This window comes from Hemiscyllium ocellatum, chromosome 1 (assembly GCF_020745735.1).
Source record: "Hemiscyllium ocellatum isolate sHemOce1 chromosome 1, sHemOce1.pat.X.cur, whole genome shotgun sequence".
NCBI lineage: Eukaryota > Metazoa > Chordata > Chondrichthyes > Orectolobiformes > Hemiscylliidae > Hemiscyllium > Hemiscyllium ocellatum.
The window spans coordinates 164,486,216-164,510,681 of record NC_083401.1 but is presented as its reverse complement, the minus strand read 5'-3'; the positions used below and the strand labels follow the sequence as shown (position 1 = coordinate 164,510,681).

Here is a 24,466-nt window from a genome sequence, read left to right as displayed (position 1 = left end):
TTACAGTTCCACATTTGATACATTGTCACTTAATATTGTGTGAAGAGATAAACTGCCATGGCAAACCCTTAATACTGAAAGTGATAACTCTGCAGCATCTAAATATGTGAAGTTAATTTCCTCTTTCTTTTCTCCTTCACAGAATATTGCTACACATCAAAGAGGTCATTTGTCTTTTGGTGAAATTTTAAAATGGGTAATATTAGAACAGCCATATGTTAAACATCTCTCCAGATTTTATTTCCATTAGATTAAAATGATATTGCTTATTTCACACCACTGCCCAAATGCAAAATTAGCCCAGTATGCAGAGGAGTCGGCAGAATAACTGAATTACCTGCATTGTTTGGCATGCAAAAAAGTCCAGTAATTGTTTTGTTTTGTCAATAAACAAATATAACAGTTTTTTTTGGAATGGATGATTAACATTTATTTCACCTGTCATTGGCATATATCAGCAATATACTGCTGTCATTTTTCCAAACGTACTCACAACATGCAAGGTAATGGCCTGAATCCACATACCTGGGAAAGCCAAGCTACACCTTACCTGATTAAAAGATACATCTTAATTAATGAAGAGCAGCAGCCAGATGCACAAGAATAGTCGTTCTGCTCCAATATGTTTGCATGTTCCATGTAATAATGGTAAAAAGGCCCATAAATTGAAAGTGAACGAGCTCAGGGAAAAGCCAGCAGACTCTGCAAGTTGCTTTGTATTAGTACAGCAAATATTTTAGAAAACAAGCAAATAAAAGTTCTAGTATAAGCTGAACAGCAATTTGTGTCCACCGATTGCATCCAAACTGGAAACTTCACTTCAATATTACATTTTTTAAAAATGTATCATGGGAGTAAGTGACTGTTTCACGCCAGGAGAAAGTGAGGACTGCAGATGCTGGAGATCAGAGCTTAAAAATGTGTTGATGGAAAAGCGCAGCAAGACAGGCAGTATCAAAGGAGCAGGAGAATCGACGTTTCGGGCATGCCCGAAATGTCGATTCTCCTGTTCCTTTGATGCTGCCTGACCTGCTGCGCTTTTCCAGCAACACATTTTTAAGCACTGTTTCACACCACACATGATAATGATTCCTTCAGCGCTTTTATGGAACTCTAGTTATTGCCTATGCTCAAACATAGTGGAAGACCAGCTCTTCAATTATACCTTACGAAAGGCTGTTTGCTTTCACCACAACTGTAGGGGGTGCACATACCACCCATCCAGTCACAGAGCCGGTAAACATCACTGTTCATGACAATACATGTCTGTTTCAGTCATATAATGATGGCCATAAATATTACAAATTATTCATTGAGTAAATTAAATTTTACAATTAGTTGGAACTTTTTTTTAAGCTCAGTGTGAGTTGTGTCAATGTTTTTGGAGGGATTCCCACCTTGGGTCCCAGTGAGATTTCTCACCATATCTTACTAAATGCACCTCATAGGTACAATGGAGAGGCAACAGCCTAATGGTATTATTACTGGACTGTTAATGCAGAGACCCAGATAATATTCTGCGGAGCGAGGCGAAAGTGGGAACTGCAGATGCTGGAGATTAGAATCAAGAATAGAGTAGTGCTGGAAATGCACAGCAAGTCAGGCAGCATCCGAGGAGCAGGAAAATTGACATTTCAGGTAAAAGCCCTTCATCAGGAATGAAGGGATTCTTCCTGATGAAAGGTTTTTGTCCGAAATGTGGATTTTCCTGCTCCTCGGATGCTGCCAGACCTGCTGTGCTTTTCCAGCACTACTCTAATATCTTGGGGACCCAGATTCGAATGCTACCATGGCAGATGCTGTAATTTGAATTCAATAATAGTCTGGAATGAAGACTCTAATGACGAACATGAACCCATTGTTGAGTTTGGGAAAAAACCCATCTGGTTCAATAATGTCCTTTAAGGAAGGAAACTGCCATCTTTACCTGATGTAGAGACAAAAAAAACCTGCAGATGCTGGAATCCAAAATAGATAGGCAGGAGGCTGGGAGAACACAGCTACCCAGGCAGCATCAGGAAGTGGAGAAGTTTTGGGTGTCCTGAAGAAGGGTTACACCGGAAAGGTTGACTTCTCCACCTCCTGATGCTGCTTGGCTTGATGTGTTCTTCCAGCCTCCTGCCTGTCTATCTTTACCTGATGTGGCCTATCTGTGACTCCAGACCCATAACAATGTGGTTGACTCTTAACTGGCCTCTGGGCAATTAGGGATGGGAAATAAATGCTGACCCAGCCAGCGATGCCCTCATCCCATGAATGAATATAAAAAGAATTAACTACCTATCCCTTCCATGTCCCTTAGAAACCCATTGTCGACCTGGTCAACTACATCAATCCGAGCTGCCGTGTACAGTTCCTGACATTTGCCTTGGTCATGGCACAGGGGAGCGTGGTAATCTACTTTGCGGGCAGGGACCTGGCATGCTACTGGATAGGGTGGTGCAGATACATGACATCCTCTTCCCTCAGGTTCAGTAATACATCCTCAACACCAGAACATGCCAGCCTGGTCTGAAGTTGCACCTTGGTCAGTGTGGTATCAGCTGTCAGGTGGAATATACAGCACTGTAAGAAGAACATCCATGACTTTCTCCACTCTGCTGGCATAAGTGTCATCATTTTCTCTCTGATATCTCCTACTCACTCTATCTATGCCCCTGCACCCATCTCCCACCAAGGCTCATTCTCTCTCACTCTCACCATGGCTTATAATGCCTTCCTCACTGATCCTCACCCAAGACATCACTAACTGCATGCCCACTGTACTGCCTGCTTGGGAGACTTTCCCACGAACAACAAAAGTACAGCTCTGCCACCCGCTGTCATCTCTTCTAATCATATGCCTCAACCTCTCCCTAATTCCTAAAGGAAAGCAACCCATGATAGAGCAGCGAGTGCCAATGTGGATGGTGGGCTATCCAACATTCAGCAAATCAAACTTTACGAGAAGAGAAGCCTGACTCTGACGCTATGCAAGAAACTGACTGGTTGTGCCCAAGCCCCCGGACTAATACCGGAGCCAGCTATAACTTTCTGTGCTGGGACCCTTGAGTATAGACTATCCCTCTTGACTTGACTGCGGACCATTTACAATGCATAGTTCCTGGTTTTATGTCTGTGCTAAGTAGCACTTGCTCATTTTGTGACTATCTGGATGTTCACAACATCTCTACCTTGCCTTGCTTTGCATTTTACTACTTTATTCTTTCAGTTGAAAAGTGCACACAAGTAGAAAAACTAAGGGATCTGTAGTGGGAGTAGTTTATAGGCTCCCTAATACTATTTGCACTACAGCACAGACAATATAAGAATAAATAAATAGGGCATATTGGAAAGATATTGCAAAATCAAGCTACCTCTTATCTCTACCCAAAATGATTATTCATCTTTCTCTTTTGAGCTAAATTCATTTCTCATTACTGCATTAACGATATGCTTAATTAATGGAGCACCATCTTTTCCTGACTTCCTGTTTTATAGAAATAGTCATAGAGTCATAGAGGTATACAGCACGAAAACAGACCCTTTGGTCCATCTCATCTATGCCGACCAGATATTCTAACCTAATCTAGTGATTAAAGATTTAACAGTAATCTAGGTTTGTTCAATACATCGCATTCAGTTGTAAGACACTTTGATCTTTTACTATAAATGCTGTGCCGTATGTTCCTGCCCCACTAGCTACCTGACGAAAGAGCAGTTCTTCGAAAGCTTGTACTTCCAAATAAACCTGTTCAACTATAACGTGGCATTGTGTGATTTTTACCCAAATAAAAATGACCTAGTGAAAAAGAGAGATGCAGGGACAGATGATGTTGGACTTGCGTGATGTAGGAGCGCGTGGACTCTATTATGGTTCACAGTGATTACTTCTGTAACAAGTGTTGGTTGCTGGAGGAACTCCAGCTCAAAGTTGATGAGCTAGAGTCTGAGCTTCAAATGCTGCGACACATCAGGCAAGGGGACAGTTACCTGGATACTGTGTTCCGGACGCTGTCACACTCCTTTGATTAAACACTTGGAATTTGCTCAGTGGTCATGGAGAAGGAGGTATGACTATGTCTAATACTATTCAACTGTCAGCCTTGGTCACCTTACAACCATGCCTCTGTAATGGCTATCAACTCTTGCATATTTATATTTATTTGTAATAACAAACCAACTACTGTTAGGAATGTGCATTCAGACACAGAGCCTTTAACTTTTCTTTCTTCCAATTTTGCAATTTCCCACCTTATCTGCTGCTGCAATTTTAAGTTTGTATGCGCTGAGTCTTCCTGTCACACTCTGGTTATCATTACTTGAATTGCTACCCTTCACTAAACTTCATTATTTCCTTTTGATTTATCATTATCTCCACACACGTGGTCACCTCCTCCCACTGTTTAGTTTAAGGCCCTTTCTCCTGGACAAGTTATACTATTTGCCAGAATACTGGTTGCAGCATAGTTTGGGTGAAGATTCACCCAATGGTACAGCTGTCACTTTTTCTGGTACTTCTGCCTATATGTTATGAATCAAAACCCATTTTATCTACACCAGTATTTGAGTCACCCATCCATCTCTCTAATCTTATTTACATGATGTTAATTTTCTTACAGCTCAGGTTATAATCCAGAGATCATCATTTAGCCCCTCTCTGTTCACAATCCCTAAACAGAACCTCTCTCCTAGTCTTATCTATGGCATTGGTACCCATGTGGAGCTGAACAACTGGATTTTTCCCTTCTCACTTCAGGTTCCTCTCCAATCATGAGCAGGTATCCCAAACCTTGGCACTGGATAGGCACCAGAGTCTTCTGAGTCTAGATTAGAGTGGTGCTGGAAAAGCACAACAGGTCAGGCAGCATCTGAGGAGCAGCAACATCAACATTTCGAGCAAAAGTCCTTCATCAGGACCAGTATTCTGGCAAATAGTATAATTTGTCCAGGAGAAAGGGCTTTAAACTAAACAGTGGAGGAGGTGGCCATGTGTGTGGAGATAACGGTAAGCCCCAATGAAGGGCTTTGCCCGAAATGTCAATTTTCCTGCTCCTCAGATGCTGCCTGACCTGCTGTGTTTTCCAGCATCACTCTAATCTAGACTCTGATTTCCAGCATCTGCAGTCCTCACTTTTGCCGACCAGAGCTTTCTGGACTTACACTTTTAGATGAACAGAACCATATCTGTCCCCTGGTTATATTGTCCCCTGCTACCATAACATTTCTATTTACTCTCCCCTTGAATGGCTTTCTGTACCATCATGCTGTGGTCCATTTGTGGATCCACTTTACAGCGCCCAATTCCCACCAGCTCTTGTCTACAGAAGCTCTAAAAAACTCAAAACAATTAGTCAGTTGCAGTTCCTGAGATTCCTCCACTTCTAACTGCTTGCTACTCTTACCTGTCTTACTTGTAGTCACATCCATTTGTACATCACTGAACAAGTTGTTGACCCCATCTAAACAACAAACATCTCCAGGTAATTTTCCCCGTCCCTGATGCATTGCAGTGTCTGGAACTCAAACTCCAGCTCACTAACACTGAACTGAAGATCCTTGAGCTGTCAAACAAACTGGCATCCATCAGTTCCCAGAAACCACAGCTGGAACACATTATCTGCTGCACAATTATTTATGTTGAGATTTAGACTTCTTATGTCATTTTATTTAATAAACTCGTTTGCCCCAATAAAATCTACATTGCTAGTAAATCAATATACTGCCACTTATAAAACTTTAAAGTTACTAATAAAATTTCATAATTGGTAATACATTAACCAAGCTTCGAAAGATTAAACAAAAATCAACAACCTTTCTCCTTGTGACATGTAATTTTGATTTTTTTCAAACGTGATCAATCCACAGGCATAGTTTATTCATTGGCAGAACGTGGGCATCACTGGTAAGGATCACATTAATCATACAGATGTAATCATCCTGGAGAAAATTATGATGAACTGCCTTCATCATCTGGTGCAGTCCTTAGGGGTGCAGGGAACTGTACAATGCTGTTAGGAAGAGAGTTCCAGAACACTGGCACAGTGACAGTGATGGTTTGAATTTAGTTCCAAGTCAGGATGGTGTCTAACTCAAAGGAAAACTTACATATGGTGCACCTTCTAAACCTTTATCCTTATAAGTGGTAGAAGGTGCTGTCGAATTAGCATTGGTGAGATCCTACAATGCATCTTATAGATAGTGTACACCTTTACCACTCTGCATCACTAATGAAGGGTGTAGACAAAGGGAGTGAATGTAAAGGTTGTGGATTGGTTGCCAATCACATGGTCTGTTTTGTCCTATTCTTGACTTTTGCCTTGCAAATAGTGGTTAGGCATTGGGGAGACAGGAGGCAACTTACTTGCCACGGTATTCCCAGCCTTTAACCCATTCTTGTAACCATAGTTTGTTTACAACTATGATCCAACTGGTACAGATTTAAAGTGATTTGCAAAAGAAGCTGATGCGAGGTGAGAAACTACTTTTGCACGTAGCTAGTATTTAGGAATGCATTACCTTGAAATGTGATGGAGGCAGACTCAATATAGGCATTCATGATGGTACTGGATGATAATTTGAATAAATAAAACATGTGCAAGGGTATGGGTGAAAAGCAGGAAATTTGAAGATCTGGTGCAGACATGATGGATATCCTTCTGAGCCATAACATTTTTGTGATTCTGTGATTTAGTCTCCAAGGCTTTTTATGAAGTTAAGGATTCCGAGTGCTACTTCCTTTAATATCCTATGATGTAACCATCAGATCCAAGGGAGTTACAAGCAGTAGCCTCACTATTTTCCCAATACTTTTTCTCTGTCGATCGTCATAGTATTTATATTCTGCCTCACCTCTTTTGCCCATTTAGTATTTTGAATGTCATTAATATCGTCTACCACAAAGACTGAATCCAATTACTTATTCAATTCTACTGCCATTTCCTGGTTCCCCATAATTACTTTCCTTGTTGCATTCTCTAAGGGGCCAATGTTCAGTTTTTACTCTCACTTTCTTATTATATATTTAAGAAACTCTTACAAATAAGTTGCAAGTTTACCCCGCACTTTATTTTGCCCACCTTATTTTGGCTTTTCCACATTTTTTGTTAGCTTTTAAACTTTCTCAACCTCTTGTTTACCACTAACCTTTGCCACACTATATGTTTCTTCTTTTAATTTCATACTATCCTGCATTTCATTCCTACCAGTTTGACCAAGCCTTTGGTCATCTGATTTAATATTATCTCATGTAGCTCATGCTTCTGTGGGAGAAGCACATTGGAACATTTCATCAAACAAATGTATTGTTCAACTTAGCTTGAAAAATTCTACTGGAACCACAATTCTGACATTGTATGCATTTTAAGATGATATACTACATAACCTTTTTTACATTCAGAAAGATGCAATTGTACTTGTCGCAGAATAAAAAGGAATAAAATCAAACTGTACCAAAGAAATTCAGCAGGTCTAGCAACATCTATGGAGACTGAAACTGAGCTAACTATTTGGATTTTCTGATGGTCAGATACTCCTTATTCCAGCAGAAATAGGAGTTGTGTATAGGAATTCTGCAGAATCAACATCATAGCACTCTCCAAAGTAATTGCTAAAGAAGTTGAAGATTCTGCTGGGCATTTCCTGAATTCCTACACAAGTCTCGATGTGGAGGAGCTGGTGTTGGACTGGGGTGTACAAAGTTAAAAACCACACAACACCAGGTTATACTCCAACAGGTTTAACTGGAAGCACTAGCTTTCAGAGAGCCGCTCCTTCACCAGGTGGTTGTGGAGGACACAATTGTAAGACTCAGAATTTATAGCACAAGTTTACAATGTGATGTCACTGAAATTATACATTAAAAAATACCTTGATTGTTTGTTAAGTATTTCATCTGTTAGAATACCATGATAGTTTCACTTCTTTCATATGTAAGTCACAAAACTGTTTCTTAAAAGTTACATTCTCAGGTTAGCTGTAACAATTGGTATCAGCCAGATACTATGTTGAAGGTGTTAGCCCCCTGTGTTCCCTGTCTGTGCCATAATGTTTAGACTGATTCTAATCTAAAAAGTGAATTAAGAGAATCTTACATGGATTCATGCAGTCTTTGAGCAAAGTACAATGTAACTCTGCAAGTACAAATTCACCACACAAACGTATAGTACATGTGTGCATGTGGGTTTTTGTGTGTGTGTGTCGGTCTGGGGTGGGGGTGTGTGAGTGTGAGAGAGTGTATATATGAGTGTGAGAGAGTGTATATATGAGTGTACAGTGTCTAAGTCTGTGAGAGGATGCATATGTGAGTGTGGGAGTGTGTGTCTGTAGGAGTGTGTGAGTGTGTCTGTGTATGCGTGTGTCTGTGTGTGTATATGAATGTGAAGGAGTGTCTGTGTGTATATATAATGCAATGGTGGTCACCTATAGTTTGACATGAATCCAAGATCCCAGTTGAGGCCTTCCCTATGGGTACAGAACTTAGCTATCAGCCTCTGCTCGGCCACTTTTTGCTGCTGACTGTCCCGAAGTCCACTTTGGAGGATGGCCACCCGAAGACCCCAACTAGGAGGGAACATTCCTGTTTGTTGATTGTTAACACAAAAACACATGTATACACAGACACGCACACAGACACACACACACTCCTACAGACACACCCACTCACACATGCACCCTCTCAGACTTAGACACTCTCCCCTCACATACACATAAATATACACTCTCTTTCACACTCACATTTGTACTTGCAGAGTTACATTGTACTTTGCTCAAAAACTGCATGAATCCATGTTAACTCACTTTTTAGATTAGAATCAATCTAAACATTATGGCATAGCCAGGGAACACGGGGCTAACACCTTCAACATAGTATCTGGCTGACACCAATTGTTACAGTTAACCCGAGAATGCAACTTTTAAAAAACAATTTTGTGATTTACATATGAAAGAAGTGAAACTATCACAGTATTCTAACAGATGAAAAACTTAACAAACAATCAAGGTATTTTTTAATGTATAATTTCAGTTACATCACACTGTAAACTTGTGCTATAAATTCTGTGTCTTACAATTGTGTCCTCCACAAGCACCTGATGAAAGAGCTAGTGCTTCCAATTAAACCTGTTGGACTATAACCCAGTGTTGTGTAATGTTATAACTTTGTATACAGTCTCAATTTAAATCAGATTATTCAGAAGGTTCCAATGAAATTAAATGGATTGCCTGACAAACTATTCAACTAGGCAAATGTGAGGACTGCAGATAGTGGAGATCAGAATCTAGATCAGGGTGGTACTGGAAAAGCAGAGCAGGCCAGGCAGCATTTGAGGAGCAGGAAAATCGACGTTTCGGGCAAAAGCCCTCCATCAGTTCTTCCTAATCTAACTATTCAACTGCCTACTTACTTATCTCCCACCCTCCGAACTGTCTGTTTCCATTCTGTACATCTCTATGACCCTGCCCAACTACATCTCATCTCCGAGGAGAAAGTGAGGTCTGCAGATGCTGGAGATCAGAGCTGAAAATGTGTTGCTGGAAAAGCGCAGCAGGTCAGGCAGCATCCAAGGAGCAGGAAATTCGATGTTTCGGGCATAAGCCTGATGAAGGGCTTATGCCCGAAATGTCGAATTTCCTGTTCCTTGGATGCTGCCTGACCTGCTGCGCTTTTCCAGCAACACATTTTCAGCTACATCTCATCTCCCCCAAACCACATTGCCTGACCCAACATTACCTCCCAGCAACCCCCCCCCACCCCACCCCACCCAACCCAACCCACCACAACCCCAGGACAGGACCACCCCACCCCTGACCTGATCCCATTACATCCCATCCTAGTCTCCTGGTGTTGGACCCAACCAGATCTGATTTTGCCCACCTAACTTAACCACTGCAACATTTACCTGGCCACCTTGTCACTTGGCGCCACTTGGAGTCCTAACCTTTTTTTTCCCCACAGCATCCTACCCAGCTGCCACCATATTCACCTGGCACCCTGTCCACACCCAGTGAGGCCCAATCCCCAGCATCACCCTCCACTTTATGGACCTGGGGTTTGACAGCAGCTGTCAAGGTGGCTGTGAGGAACTTTAAATTTCAGAAACCTACAGCTAACCGCGGGGTGAAGAGGGGGCAATGGTTGCCTGCCATTAGAAATAAAGAATCTGTCAGATTGGAGGATAGTGTCCTCATTTCTGAAGGAGCCCGTGGTAGCATCTCCTCAGAAATAAGGGTGAGAAGGCAATGAGTGAGATTCTGCTCTGAAGAAGGCTCACTGAACTCAAAATATTGACTCTACCGTCTCTCCGCAAATGCTGCCAAACCTGCTGAGTTTATTTCCAACAGTCGTACTTTTGTTTGGCCGAGTGAGGTTGTCGCTCCTGTGAAAAAATGTTCCGCGTCCAATGACCCTTTGGCGGACAAACCGGAAGCTTCCGTCGCCAAGCGTACTGGAACTTGTAGTTCCAAGGTGAGTTGATTGAACGGGGATTTCGGCGGGTCGGCGAGAACTACAATTCCCACAAGGTTCTTGTGTGCCTCCCTTCCGCTGTGAAGCATCATGGCGCTGCCTCTGGTTGGACTGTGCGCGTGGTGCCGGAGAGCGCTCGTGAGTCGAACGGCGAGCCGTTTAACTGTCGTCAGGGGCAGCGCGCGCTCTCCTGCAGCAGCAGCAGCAGCGACGGCGGCGGCGAGGGATGGCCGCAGTAAAAGGTGATAGGTTAAGGGATATATGTGATGCCTGAGTAAAAATAAAGTCATGACACCCTGCGGCTGTTGCATTAAAAGCGAACGTTTGATCCACTGCCATTTGTTATCGATGTCAAGAGTCTGATTCGTAAACCGGTTATGACAACATTCAGTCCAGATTGACCTGCAATCATCACATAAACATCGATAATTCCATTCTTTTGCTAATAGCAGTCTGTACAATCGGTTCATTACCCAGCACAAACATTGGCAGGTTTTGATTCTGACCTTGTTTTAAAATGAGTATATGCACTGCCAGACCTGTAGGAATAAGAGGTTAAAAACAATGACTGCAGATGCTGGAAACCAGGTTCTGGATTAGGAATAGGATGCAGTCATACTAAAATAAAAGTTGGTGATCAGTGTTTTTTAACGACACGATTCGCATCACTGCAGGGCAATTCAATTTGCACCTGTTTGCAAACAGGTTTTAACAAAATGGTACCCTTTCAAAGTGTCTAGCAAAGTAATTTACAGGGTTTATTTGTGTGATTTTGTTGTCAAGTTGAGTAGTTAAGTAATTCGATTAGTGCATTTAATTAGATAAATGCTCACAGCTGTTATTACACAAATTTTAATTTTAGACTTTTTTAACAGATGAAAATTGGCATTTATTCTATTTTTGGAGAAGTCTGTATACAGATGTGGATGTTCAGGCTGCATACTGTGCATTAATAAGTTCAACATCAAAACAAAATAAGTAAATCATGGTGTGTGGAATCCAAGATGATCCACCGTGTGGTGCTGACTAAATCAACCCTCCTGGAAGATGGAACAGAAGTAGGTTGTTGGCCTGTCAAGGTCAGAGTGGTGCTGGAAAAGCACAGCAGGTCAGGCAGCATCCGAGGAGCAGGAGAATTGACATTTCGGGCAAAAGCCCGTCATCAATTTTCCTGCTCTTCAGATGCTGCCTGACCTGCTGTGCTTTTCCAGCACCACTCTGATCTAAACTCTGGTTTCCAGCATCTGCAGTCCTCACTTTTGTCTTGTTGGCCTCCCAGGTCTGCTCTGCCATTCTGTGAAATCATGGTTGATTTGATTATCCTCATCTCCACTTTCCTACCTTATCCCCAAAACCTTTGCTTCTCTTACTAATTTTAAAATCTGTCTGTCCTGTACTTAAAATATTCAGCCTTGTCACCCTTCTGCGGTAAAGAATTTGACAGATTCACCACTCTCTGAGAGAAAATAATCCTCATTTTAAATGGGTGATCCCTAAATCTGTTATGCCCTCCGGTCCAAAGCTCGCCCACAATGGAAACAATCGTTTTCAATCTGCCCTGTCTTGACTCTCTCAGAGTCTTATATATTTCAGTAAAGCCTTCTCTCATTCTTCTAAACTCCAATAAATACATGTCCAACCTATTCGATTTTTCTGGACTGTCTCCAATGCCAGTATGTTTTTCCTTAGATTAAAAAAAAATGCTCACTATTCTAGATATGGTCTGTTTCAGTTGAAATAAAGGCCAACAGCCTATTACTGTGCTAAACTCGTGTGCTTTTTTTTGTGATTGAGAACCGCAAATCCCCCTGGGCTGCAGCTTTCTGCAATCTTTCCCTATTTAAATAACATTCAGATCTTCTGTTCCTCCTGCCAAAGTGCATAGCCTCTCATTTTCTCACCTTATATACCATCTGCTTAGTTTTTGTCCATTCACTTAACCTGTCTGTAGCCTTCTGTGTCATCCTCTTTACTTGCTTCCCATCTATTTTTGTCATCTGCAAACTTGGTAATTATTAATTTCACTCAATTAATTACCTAAGTGGCCAGCACGGTGGCACAGTGGTTAGCACTGCTGCCTCACAGCGTCGGAGACCTGGGTTCAATTCCCGTCTCAGGCGACTGACTGTGTGGAGTTTGCACGTTCTCCCCATGTCTGCTTGGGTTTCTTCCGGGTGCTCCGGTTTCCTCCCACAGTCCAAAGATGTGCAGGTTAGGTGAATTGGCTATGCTAAATTGCCCGTAGTGTTAGGTAAGGGGTATGGGTGGGTTGCGCTTCAGCGGGTCGTTGTGGACTTGTTGGTCCGAAGGGCCAGTTTTCACACTGTAAGTAATCTAATCTAATCTAATCAATGAAGTCAATACTGTATATTGTAACTAATTGTGGCTCCAGCACTGATCACTGTGGCATTCCACTAGAAAAAGAAAGGTTGCTGTGCTGAGAATGGCCCCTTTATCCCAATACTTTGTCCATGCTACTATACTACCCTGAAAACCATGGGCTCATCTTATTAAGTAGCCCTAGTGTGCAGTGCATTAAAATGGCTTTTGGAAATCCAAATATATTACATCTGCTGACTCCCCTTTATCTGTTCTGCTTGTTACCACCTCAAAGACCTGTAATAAATTTGTGTATCATTTCCCTTTCATGAAGCCATGCTGACACTACTTGATTGTGTTATGTATTTCTAAATGCTCTGCTATTAAACATCATTGTGTTTTTCAAATGATATTAAGCTAACTGGCCAATAATTACTTGTTTTTTGTCCTTTTTTTGAATTGGCAGTTTTCCATAGGGGTAGATGTAACATTCCAGCTAGCTTTGTTCAGTTATTCCATAAACAAAACGTTGATTTTTGGACAGTGCATCGTAAGTATTGCTCAGGTTTCAGTTAATCAAATGGTTTGAATGTTATGTTTGTGAGGCAGCTTGTTTGGAGTAAATATAATTTATGGCTTGTTTCTTTTTTGTGAACCAAATGCTGTTACATGTAAAAATTTGTTTTAAATTTATTGATACTTAGAGAGAGGCTTGCATTTATAAGCGTACCATTCACAATCTCAGGATGTAGCTGAAAATGTGTTGCTGGTCAAAGCACAGCAGGCCAGGCAGCATCTCAGGAATAGGGAATTCGACGTTTCGAGCATAAGCCCTTTGCTCGAAACGTCGAATTCCCTATTCCTGAGATGCTGCCTGGCCTGCTGTGCTTTGACCAGCAACACATTTTCATCTGTGATCTCCAGCATCTGCAGACCTCACTTTTTACTCAATCTCAGGATGTAGCAAAGAACTTCAAAGCCAATTACAGTACAGGAAGTTAAGAGGCCAATTTCTGAATAGCAAACTCCTACAGATGACAATGTGATAATGACTACAATCTCTTTTTAATAATATGGACCGAGTGTTATATATTGTTCAGAACACTGTGGATAACTGCCCTTATCGTCTTCTGAATAGTGCCACTGGATTTTTTTAAAACAGCTGAAACCTTGATTTTATGTCTCATGAAAAAGGCAAAGTATTACCTAATTTTGAGATTTCCTTTAATTCTCTAAGGCAATTCTCATTTAGATTACTAGTTATATTTATGTCTCTTTTTTAAAAATTTTTTTTCTTCCAGCAAATGGATGGGAGTTGTGGGATTGGAAGTCCATGCTCAGTTATGTTCCAACTCCAAATTATTCTCTGGGTCCCGGGTGCAATTTTCAGCACCTCCAAACGCATTAGTTTCATTTTTAGATGCTTCACTTCCGGGGACGTTACCTGTGAGTATTTTCACAGTTTCCATATTGGACTTGTTGAAACAGAAATATTGGTATTTTAATTAAACTATCTTCTATAAAATTTCTATATGATATCTCTTGCCAAATTGAGATTATCTTGTGATATGCAGTGCACTCCTCCAAATAAACCCTCCTTGACTGTTTTCAGTTGATGTGACGTGTTAGGCATGTGGGATAAGGAAATTATAGCTGCATAGACAAAGATTGTAGTGGAATGAATAGGATAATTAAAGCAAATTAATAGGTGACATGGTAGACATAGTGCTGAAATCAGCATTGGAGTTTAATATCACAATGGTTACAATTATTCATGACCATTGTTTGGAAGAATGCTAGATTTTGGTGCCGAGTGAAGTAAATGCTATGGAGTCTAAAGAATCCGTAGTTCTTTTCTCATTATGGCAATACTTAATAAGTTTTACCATCCTGTTTTAGATCAGGGAATGTATGATGCTTGAATTGTACCAGTCAGTTTCCGACCTCATTACAGCCCTCATGTAAACATTTGCAAATGAACTACACTCCAGAGGTGAGGTGATAGTGACTATTCTTGATAGGAAGGAATTTGACGGATATAGCATCAAGGTGTCTAAGCAAAATTAGAATCAATGGAAATCAGAAGGAAAATCCTCTGCTAGTTGGAGTCATATTTAGCACAAATAAAAATGACTGTTTTTGGAGATCAACCATGTCAGCTCCAGGACTTTTTTGCAGGAGTTTCTCAGTGTAGTGTTACTGTAGTGTGTGTACAGTGTTCGGCACCATTCATGACTCAAATAATGAAACAGTCTATGTCCATATGTAGTAAGATCTGGACAACATCAAACTTGGGCTGATAAATGGCAAGTAGTCTTCACACCACATGAGTGGCAGGCAATGATAATCTCAAATGTGAGGATCCAACCACTTCCCCTTGATGTTACCATTGCTGAATGTCCTCCTGTCAAAACTTTGGGAGGCCTACTATTGATCAGAAACTGAACTGGACCAGACAAATGCAATGTTCATAAGAGCAAGATTGCAGTGAATAACCTGCCTTCTGTCTTTCCAGTGCCTATCCACAGTATACAAGGCACAAGTTAGGAATGTGATAGAATACTCTCCACCTACCTGGATTAGCTCCAACAGTACTCTGGAAGCCTGACATCCACGAGGTCAAAGCAGCTAACTTGACTGACATCCAATTTACCACATTCCATGTTTGTTCCCTTTGCCTATGATGCGCAGTGGGAACAGTGTGTAAGGTGCACAGCAGAAACTCATCAAGGCTGTTTTGATAGCATCATCCAAGACTGCAATCTTTTACACTTACAAAGACAAAGACAGCAAAATAGGACACAGTCACTTGCAAGTTTTCCTCCAAGCCAGGCAACATTCTGATTGGAACTAATTTGCTATTCCTTCCCTATTGTTAGGTCAAAATGTCTGGACTCCCAAACAGCATTGTGAGTGAACCTACACGACATAGATTGAAGTGGTTCAAGATGTAACTCACAACTGCCTTCTTCTCGAGAACAGTTAGGGTTGGCAAATATGCTAGTCTAATCCATATCCTATGACCAAATAAAAATGCCCTTTGTATTAGTTTCTCTGCCAATTCTGTTTCTTTTTCTTTGCATGTTTTAGTTCAAATCTTACTTTTAGTCTATTTTTGCATTATCATGGTAGCTGTTCATTTTTCTACAGCTCTTACTCCTCTGGACCTGTCTTTTTCTCTTGTCCCATTGACATTTGCTTCAGCCTGGCTCCACCAACTCTTTTGTCACTTATTGTCATCTGTCTTTCTGTCCTCCCACATAGAATTATTTAAAACCTGATAGGGCTGCCTTTATAATTCAAATGTGTTGAGCCAGTGTAGATGGAAAGTATGTTAAAAAGGATATGAATATTTTTGGAATTCCTCAAGATTACTTTATGGTTAAAATGTTAACAATAAAACAGTGATGTGTGATTGCAATTCGTAAAAGTTGAAGATTGACAAGTTTTGAAACGTAGAAAAATAGAGCTGAACCACATCCAACGCATCAAGGTATGGAGGAACAATTTGTAAGAATTGTCAGGAGACTAAAATGTCATGTTTTCCCAAATATTTATCTGCATATATGGAACATCCTTTATCTGCCTCAGAAATCTTCAAAAGCTTTGAAGACCATCTTTACATTATATATTAGGAGCTTGATAGTTAAATAAGAAAGTACCAACATTGAATAAATTTTTATTTTGCTGGCTAAGTATCCTTGAGAATGTTTTGCTGAACTGTGGTCTTAAAGCACTGCTGTCCATGGGGTGTAGGTATGCATAAAATACTGTTGGGAAGGGAGTAGAAGGATTTTGATTCTTTATTATTGCTGGAATAACTGTCTGGTTGAGGACTATGTCTGGCCTGCAAGGGAGCTTTCAAATAATGATATTCCCCCCACCCTCTCCATCTGCTGCCCTTGTCCTTCTAAGTAGTAGAGCTCACAGATTTGGAAGCTGCTGTTTAAGTCAACCTTACTGAGTTGATGTAGTGTATCCTGTGGATGTTACATTGTTCATTGGTGTGCAGTGAGTGAATATTGAAGCTGGTGTTTGAGTAAACTTCTTTGAACCAATTTGTATCATCGATAGTCACAGCTGAGGTGCCGGAAGACTGGAGGTTGGCAAATGTGGTGCCACTGTTTAAGAAGGGCGGTAAAGACAAGCCAGGGAACTATAGACCGGTGAGCCTGACCTCGGTGGTGGGCAGTATGTATATGTATTTTGAAAGGCAAGAACTCATTTGGGATAGTCAACATGGCTTTGTGTGTGGGAAATCATGCCTCTCAAACTTGATTGAGTTGTTTGAAGAAGTAACGAAGGAGATTGATGAGGGCAGAGTGGTAGATGTGATCTATATGGATTTCAGTAAGGCGTTCGACAAGGTTCTCCATGGGAATCTGATGAGCAAGGTTAGATCTCATGGAATACAGGGAGAACTAGCCATTTGGATACAGAACTGGCTCAAAGGTAAAAGACAGAGGGTGGTGGTGGAGGGTTGTTTTTCAAACTGGAGGCCTGTGACCAGTGCTGTGCCACAAGGATTGGTGCTGGGTCCTATATTTATTGTCATTTACATAAATGATTTGGATGCGAGCATAAGAGGTATAATTAGTAAGTTTGCAGATGACACCAAAATTGGAGGTGTAGTGGACAGCGAAGAGGGTTACTTCAGATTACAACAGGATCTTGACCAGATGGGCCAATGGGCTGAGAAGTGGCAGATGGAGTTTAATTCAGATAAATGTGAGGTGCTGCATTTTGGGAAAGCAAATCTTAGCAGGACTTATACACTTAATGGTAAGGTCCTAGGGAATGTTGCTGAACAAAGAGACCTTGGAGTGCAGGTTCATAGCTCCTTGAAAGTGGAGTCGCAGGTAGATAGGATAGTGAAGAAGGCGTTTGGTATGCTTTCCTTTATTGGTCAGAGTATTGAGTACAGGAGATGGGAGATCATGTTGCTGCTGTACAGGACACTGGTTAGGCCACTGTTGGAATATTGCGTACAATTCTGGTCTCCTTCCTATTGGAAAAATGTTGTGAAACTTGAAAGGGTTCAGAAAAGATTTACAAGGATGTTGCCAGAGTTGGAGGATCTGAGCTACAGGGAGAGGCTGAACAGGCTGGGGCTGTTTTCCCTGGAGCGTTGGAGGCTGAGGGGTGACCTTATAGAGGTTTACAAAATTATGAGGGGCATGGATAGGATAAATAGACGAAGTCTTTTCCCTGGGGTCGGGGAGTCCAGAACTAGAGGGCATAGGTTTAGGGTGTGAGGGGAAAGATATAAAAGAGACCTAAGGGGCAACTTTTTCACACAGAGGGTAGTATACGTATGGAGTGAGCTGCCAGAGGATGTGGTGGAGGCTGGTACAATTGCAACATTTAAGAGGCATTTGGATGGGTGTATGAATAGGAAGGGTTTGGAGGGATATGGACCGGGTGCTGGCAGGTGGGGCTACATTAGGTTGGGATATCTGGTCAGCATGGATAGGTTGGACCGAAGGGTCTGTTTCCATTCTGTACGTCTCTATGACTCTAAGTGTCCATTACTAACAATTTGCCCTGCTTTGAGTCTTCTAGCTCATTTTTGTAGAAACAATTGACCTGCTCTGACTGAGTGTTATTAGTTTATATTTATTAGTTCATTACTTCTTGCTACACTTAAATGCCAGATTTTGCAAAGTGCAGCCATTGAAGTTGAGTAATTTTCTTTAAGCTAGTCCATTCTGATTTTCACAGATTTAAGACTTTTGTTTTCTTTTTTAATGATTTTAGCAGAAGTGAAATTTACATCATGTTGATCTTGTCTAAATTCATTCCACATTTAGCGATGCAAGCAGTTGCATATAACCTTCACTGACTTATAACTTCAGTACAACTTTATAGGCACCCACATTAATTTCATTGTAAATAACCTTGCAGTGTTGTGCAGTGAAGATTTGTGTTATCAACCATGCTGACAGAACCGAATTAGAACTTAATACAGATTGGAGATGTTAGTTGAGCAGAAATTATGCAATTTCTTCAATTGGTCAGAACATGTTTTTGAATTGAATGTCTTTCATCGTGTTAATCTGTATGTTTACAATATAATTATATTTTTTCATCCTCAAAAGGTTCTTAATAAACACTGTGTCGAAGCAGCTGTGATGACTGGTTTAGCCCTAAACTGTACCATTAATAAGAAATCCATGTTTGACAGAAAGCACTACTTCTACGCTGACTTGCCGGTGAGCTTGTGCATAGTATCAAGTGACTTCTGTTAAGTAGTTAATTTTTTTTGATGTATCAAGTGCCCTTTTGATTCTAAATATTTTAAAAACATTTTTAATATGTGACTTATGGGTAAAGAATATTTGAGAAATAGACCATTAGGTCCCTCAAGCCCACTATATCGTTCAGTAAGATGCTGGCTGATCTGTTTGCGATTCAGGTTTTCCACATTTCCATCTACCCTGATAACCCTTGAGTCTCTTGCCTAATAAGAATCCACCTACCTCTGCCCAAAATTAAAATTGCCTCCACTGCCTTCTGAGGCTGAGAGTACCAAAGTGAAGCGAACATCTGGTTGCAAATAATATCTTTATTTTTGACATTAAATATGAACCTTAAATAACAAATTCTTGTTGCTCATGAAATGACTTTGCTGTATCTTGATCTTCAATTTTGCCACTTGCTTTCCATTTATATTGAAGTTGGGACTCTGTTTCAGGCTCAAGTTTTCTTCCTTTTGCAAACAATGGTATTGATGCCAGTTTGTAGGCCTACTATCATTCCTACCAAGATCAATTATTGCAGCAAGGTCAAGGCATCAGACCTCTTGCAACAGTCCTGTTTAATCTGTGCAATCTTCTGGACTGATTTTGCTTGTTTGTCTGAAGGGGTCAGAGAGGAACTTGAGTACTTTATTCCTCTTTATAATATGAAGATGCATCACTGTGTTCCCTTCTGACTGACTGTTGGAAGCATGCAATATTGGGATGCAAATACTATCTCCAAATATCCCAATATATTCATTTGCTTTTACAAACTACACCCAGTCTCTCCCAGATTTCATAAACTTGTATAAATGGGAAGTGGTAGGCATAGTGGTAACATCACTGGATATCTAGAACCCTATGATAATATTCAAATTCCACTCTAGAATCATATATCATAGAATCCTTACAGTGTGGAAACAGGCCATTTATCCCAACAAGTCCACACAGACCATCTGAAGAGTAAACCACACAGATCCATTTCCCTACTCTATTATTCTACATTTAGCCCCGTCTAATTTGCCTAACCTACACATCTCTGAACACTGTGGTCAATTTAGCATGGCCAATTCAACTGATGTGCACATACTTGGATTGCTGAAGTTTGAATTCAATAAAAAGCTCACTTAATGATGATTTATGTAACCACTGTTGATATAACAATCTCTCTGATTCACAAATCCCCTTTAAAAAGAGGAATCTGCCATCCAACCTTCCTCTGCTGTGAATCTGAAGTCACATGTCAGTTAGACAATGTAGTTGACTCTTGGCCACCCTCTGAGAAGTAAGGATATGTACAATAAACGTTAGCCTAGCCAGCAATGCCCATATCATATGAACAAAAAACAATTCCCACACTGTCAACCATTCTAGCTTTTGTCCAGTTAGCAGGAGGCAAACAGGAGTAGCCAGGGGAGAGACTCATTGCAATCCAAAGAGTTGTTGAACTGCAGTTGAAAAATAAATAGGGTGCAAGTTTATACCTGAATGTTTGGGCTCAACTGATTCTATTGTGCTCCACCCATCCTTCACTCCCTGTTTAATTCCTCTCTGCCTTTAGCTGTCTTTTTATTTGAATCCTATAAGTGCTGCTTTATTTGCTTTACGATAATTTGTTTTTAGTTTCTATTGTATTACCACCATGACACACTTACAAAGTAAATGCATCATGTAATTTATTTTACCACACTACGTCCAGCAGTTTAATAATGTAAATTTATTGAGAGGAGATAAGTTAAATGCAGGTATTCTCTAAAAAAAAACCTGTTGAATTATTTTGTTCTAATTATCAACACATCCCAAAGGAAATATTAAAGATTTATGGCAGTTAAATGTCTGACCTTTGTCTGGTTCATGTCAAGAATCTTGTGCAAAGATTTTGAGAAGTGTTTTTTGTTATGCCTGGTAGGTTGGCTATCAGATTACACAGCAGAGATGTCCAATTGCCATTAATGGAAACCTTGCATATAGTCTTTATGTTGGGAAAAACAGAAACCATATGATGCCTAAATTGGTGAGAATCCAACAAATCCAACTAGAGCAGGATAGTGGCAGAAGTCTTCATGATGATGCAAGAACTCAAACATTGATTGATTTAAATAGGGCTGGTAAGTTTGAAAATTGGCATTTAACTTTTTTTTTGTGTGTGCAAATATGAAGTTTATTTGATTGTGTGTTAAGTTGTCTATTAATGTTTAGGTAAAATGGAGTTATGTAAACTGTGAATACTGCCATTAAGAGATTTGCCAAGTAAAGTCCTATGTTCTTTGAATGCAAAGTGCTTTAGGATCATCTGATGATATGATAAGGCATTATATAAATGCAGGTTATTTCACTTTTCCCAATCCAACTGTCTCCTCTCTGCACACACATTTTGACAAAAAGAAAAGTGCAATTTTGTTTGCTAGATATTATTTGATTTCAGGAATTGGTTTGATGGAGATTGTTATGGAGCCAGATATGTGTTGTGGTGATGAAGCAGCAGCAGCAGTTCGGGAACTCCAACTTATCCTACAAACACTTGGTACATGTCATGGAAATATGGCAGGTAAAGATAATGTTTTATAATTCTGAAATAGCTTGCATCAGGATATTAAAAGTGGCATTAAGTGTTAACATCATTGTTACAAAACAGCAATTTTGGCGAGAAAAAAATTAGTGTTTGTTATTGAGAAATGTGCAGACATTTGGAAAGCATGCTGACTCGTCAGCTTTAACAAAGATAGGGAATAAATAAATGAAATATGAGAAACTGTATATTGTTACTTTGTATCAGTAGAAGTAGAATATCTAAGGAAGCTTACATTTTATAAACATGAACTTGATCACTTCCTACCAAGAATGCAGACCACTGTGTAGATCTAGTTATAGAGTTGGCTACACTGCTAAAATACATTATCTAAGTGGCCACCTTTAGTTGCCATACAGTGAATTTAGTAATCTATTCAGCAGTGAAAGACATCACAATCAGAATTGATCTTGACTGAGCCATATGTACTGTGTAACTTTGACCTGAAACTGTAAGAAGCAATTGCATCCAGTTTTTGATTCTATACCGAAAGAACTTAGAATCCTGACAATGTGGAATTCAGTGCATCGTGTCCGCACTGACCCTTCAAGAGCATCCTGCCAAAGCCTAGCCCCAGCCCCCTATCATATCTCACAAATCCCACGTTTACCATGTTTGATCCACCTAGCTGACACATCCCTGAACACACCTTGGACAATTTCAGCATAGCGAATCCACTGAACTTGCACATAGATTAACAGATCCTTCAGTCCAACTTGTCCATGCCAACCAAATATCTTAAATTAATCTAGTCCCATTTGCTAGCACTTGGCCCTTCCAGATGCCGATTAACTTTTCTCCCCTCTCACCCTAAACCTAAGCCCTCTAGTTCTGGACTCCCCCACCCAGTGAAGAGACCTTGTCTATTTACCTATCCATGTCCCTCATGATTTTATAAACCTCTATAAGGTCACCCCTCAGCCTCCAATACTCTAGGGGGAACAGCCTATTCACCCTCTCCCTGGCAACATCCTTGTAAATCTTTTTTGAATCCTTTCAAGTTTCACAACATCGTTCTGATAGGAGGGAGACCCAGAATTGCAAACAGTATTCCAAAAGTGGATCAACCAATGTACTGTACAACTACAATATGACCTCCCAACTCCTATACTCGATGCTTTGAATAATAAACGAAAGCATATCAACCGCCTTCTTCACTATCCATCTACCTTCAACTCTGCTTTGGACTGTGGGAGGAAACCGGACCACAGGAAGGAAACCCATGCAGACACAGGGAGGATACAGACAGTTGCCCGAGACTAGAATTGACCCCAGTATCTGGCATTGTGAGGCATCAGTGCTAACCACAGACAATATGCCACCCTTTCTTACATGCACTTTTATTATAAAGGGTGCAACAAAATTTCAGGTAATTGATTCTTGAGAGAAGAGAATTTGTTTAGAGGAGAGATTGAGTAGACTATTTTCTGTCTTATGTTTAGAAGAATGAGGGATTATCAAAGTGAAACATTAATGATTCTGAGATGATTAATCAGCAATTAAGATCCAAAGTATCAGTATAAACTGTTAGCCATTTAGTACCTGAACTGAGATGAAAAACTTCTTCACTCAGAGTTGTGAAACTTTTGAATTCCCTATCTCTGTGAATGAAGGATTTGTAGTTATTAACTACAGTGAATAGTTAATTTGAGTCAAAGTGAATTTATAGGATTTGGGATGTCATGTTGTGGCCGTACAGGGCATTGGTTAGGCCACTTTTGAATACTGCATTCAATTCTGATCTCACTGCTATAGGAAACATGTTGTTAAACTTGAAAGAGTACAGAAAAGGATGTTAGCAGAGTTGGAGGGTTTGAGTTATAGGGAGAGGATGATTTGATTGGAGCTATTTTCTCTGGAGAGTTGGAGGCTGAAGGGTGATCTTAGAAGTTTATAAAGTCATGACGGGCATGGATATGGTGAATAGCCGAGGTCTTTTTGGCCAAGTGACTCCAGAGCTAGAGGTTTAAGGTGAGAGGGGAAAGATTTAAAAGGGACCTAAAGGGTAACGTTTTCACACAGAATAGTGCAAGTGGAGAGTTAGCTGCCAGATGATGAAGTAGTGGAGCCTTATACAATTACAACGCTATCTGGATGAGCCTACAAATAGGAAGGATTTGAAGGGATATGGACCAAATGACAGGAAATGGGATTAGGTTAATTTAGGATCACTGATCAGAATGGATGAGTTGGACTGGAAGATCTGTTTCCACACTGTACAATTCTTGCTACTGTAAGTGATATGAGAATAGGTTGGGTCGGTGAAGTTATCCTACTTTTGGGGTTCAAAATAAAAGAAAAAATACAGTTTCCAGTGTATAAAATTAATAAAAAGTTCAAGTGAATGAACAAAGATTTTCCAGTTGTTATTTATTCACATGATACAAGCAGAGCAGAATGCCCAGATTTATAACCTCTCCTCATGCTTTGTACAATTCCGAGGTTTTACCATTACCTTTAAATATAATATCAGTTTGAAGTTGGGAGGCAACAATGGGTGGTTTAAACAACTTGTAATTTTATTTACATTTTCAAATGCATTAAGATGTTTTTTTTTTAACTGGGGAGAGCATCGGTGATGTTGCATTAATACCACTGGACCAATAATGTAGAGGTCCGGAACCTCTGGTTCAAATTGCAGGTGGTGGAATTTAAATTAATAAATAAAGTATAAAGTTCATCCAAGTAATGATGCCATGAAGCTACTATTGATGGCTATAAAAGCCCATTTGGTTCTAATTTACTTTAGGGAAGGAAATCTGCTATCCTTATCCGGTCTGGTCTTTATATGACTTCAGATCCATTGTAGTGTAGTTGACTCCTAGCTGCCTTCTGAATGGAGCTGGCCCTCAAATGCTGGAATTATCAATGAAAGAAGAGTAAAGAAAATCACCC

The 24,466-nt window shown here is 40.3% G+C and overlaps 1 protein-coding gene across 1 annotated transcript in view; it reads left to right on the top strand.

Annotated features, from left to right (window-relative positions):
• Positions 1-10,534: 10,534 nt before the first annotated feature.
• gatb (glutamyl-tRNA(Gln) amidotransferase, subunit B) overlaps positions 10,535-24,466 on the top strand; it is a 77,266-nt gene continuing 63,334 nt past the window's right edge. The window contains exons 1-5 of the mRNA XM_060827466.1: positions 10,535-10,686; positions 14,065-14,209; positions 18,862-18,975; positions 20,912-21,110; positions 21,428-21,550. Coding sequence (XP_060683449.1) covers positions 10,535-10,686; positions 14,065-14,209; positions 18,862-18,975; positions 20,912-21,110; positions 21,428-21,550 — 733 coding nt within the window. The remainder of the gene's footprint in view (positions 10,687-14,064; positions 14,210-18,861; positions 18,976-20,911; positions 21,111-21,427; positions 21,551-24,466) is intronic.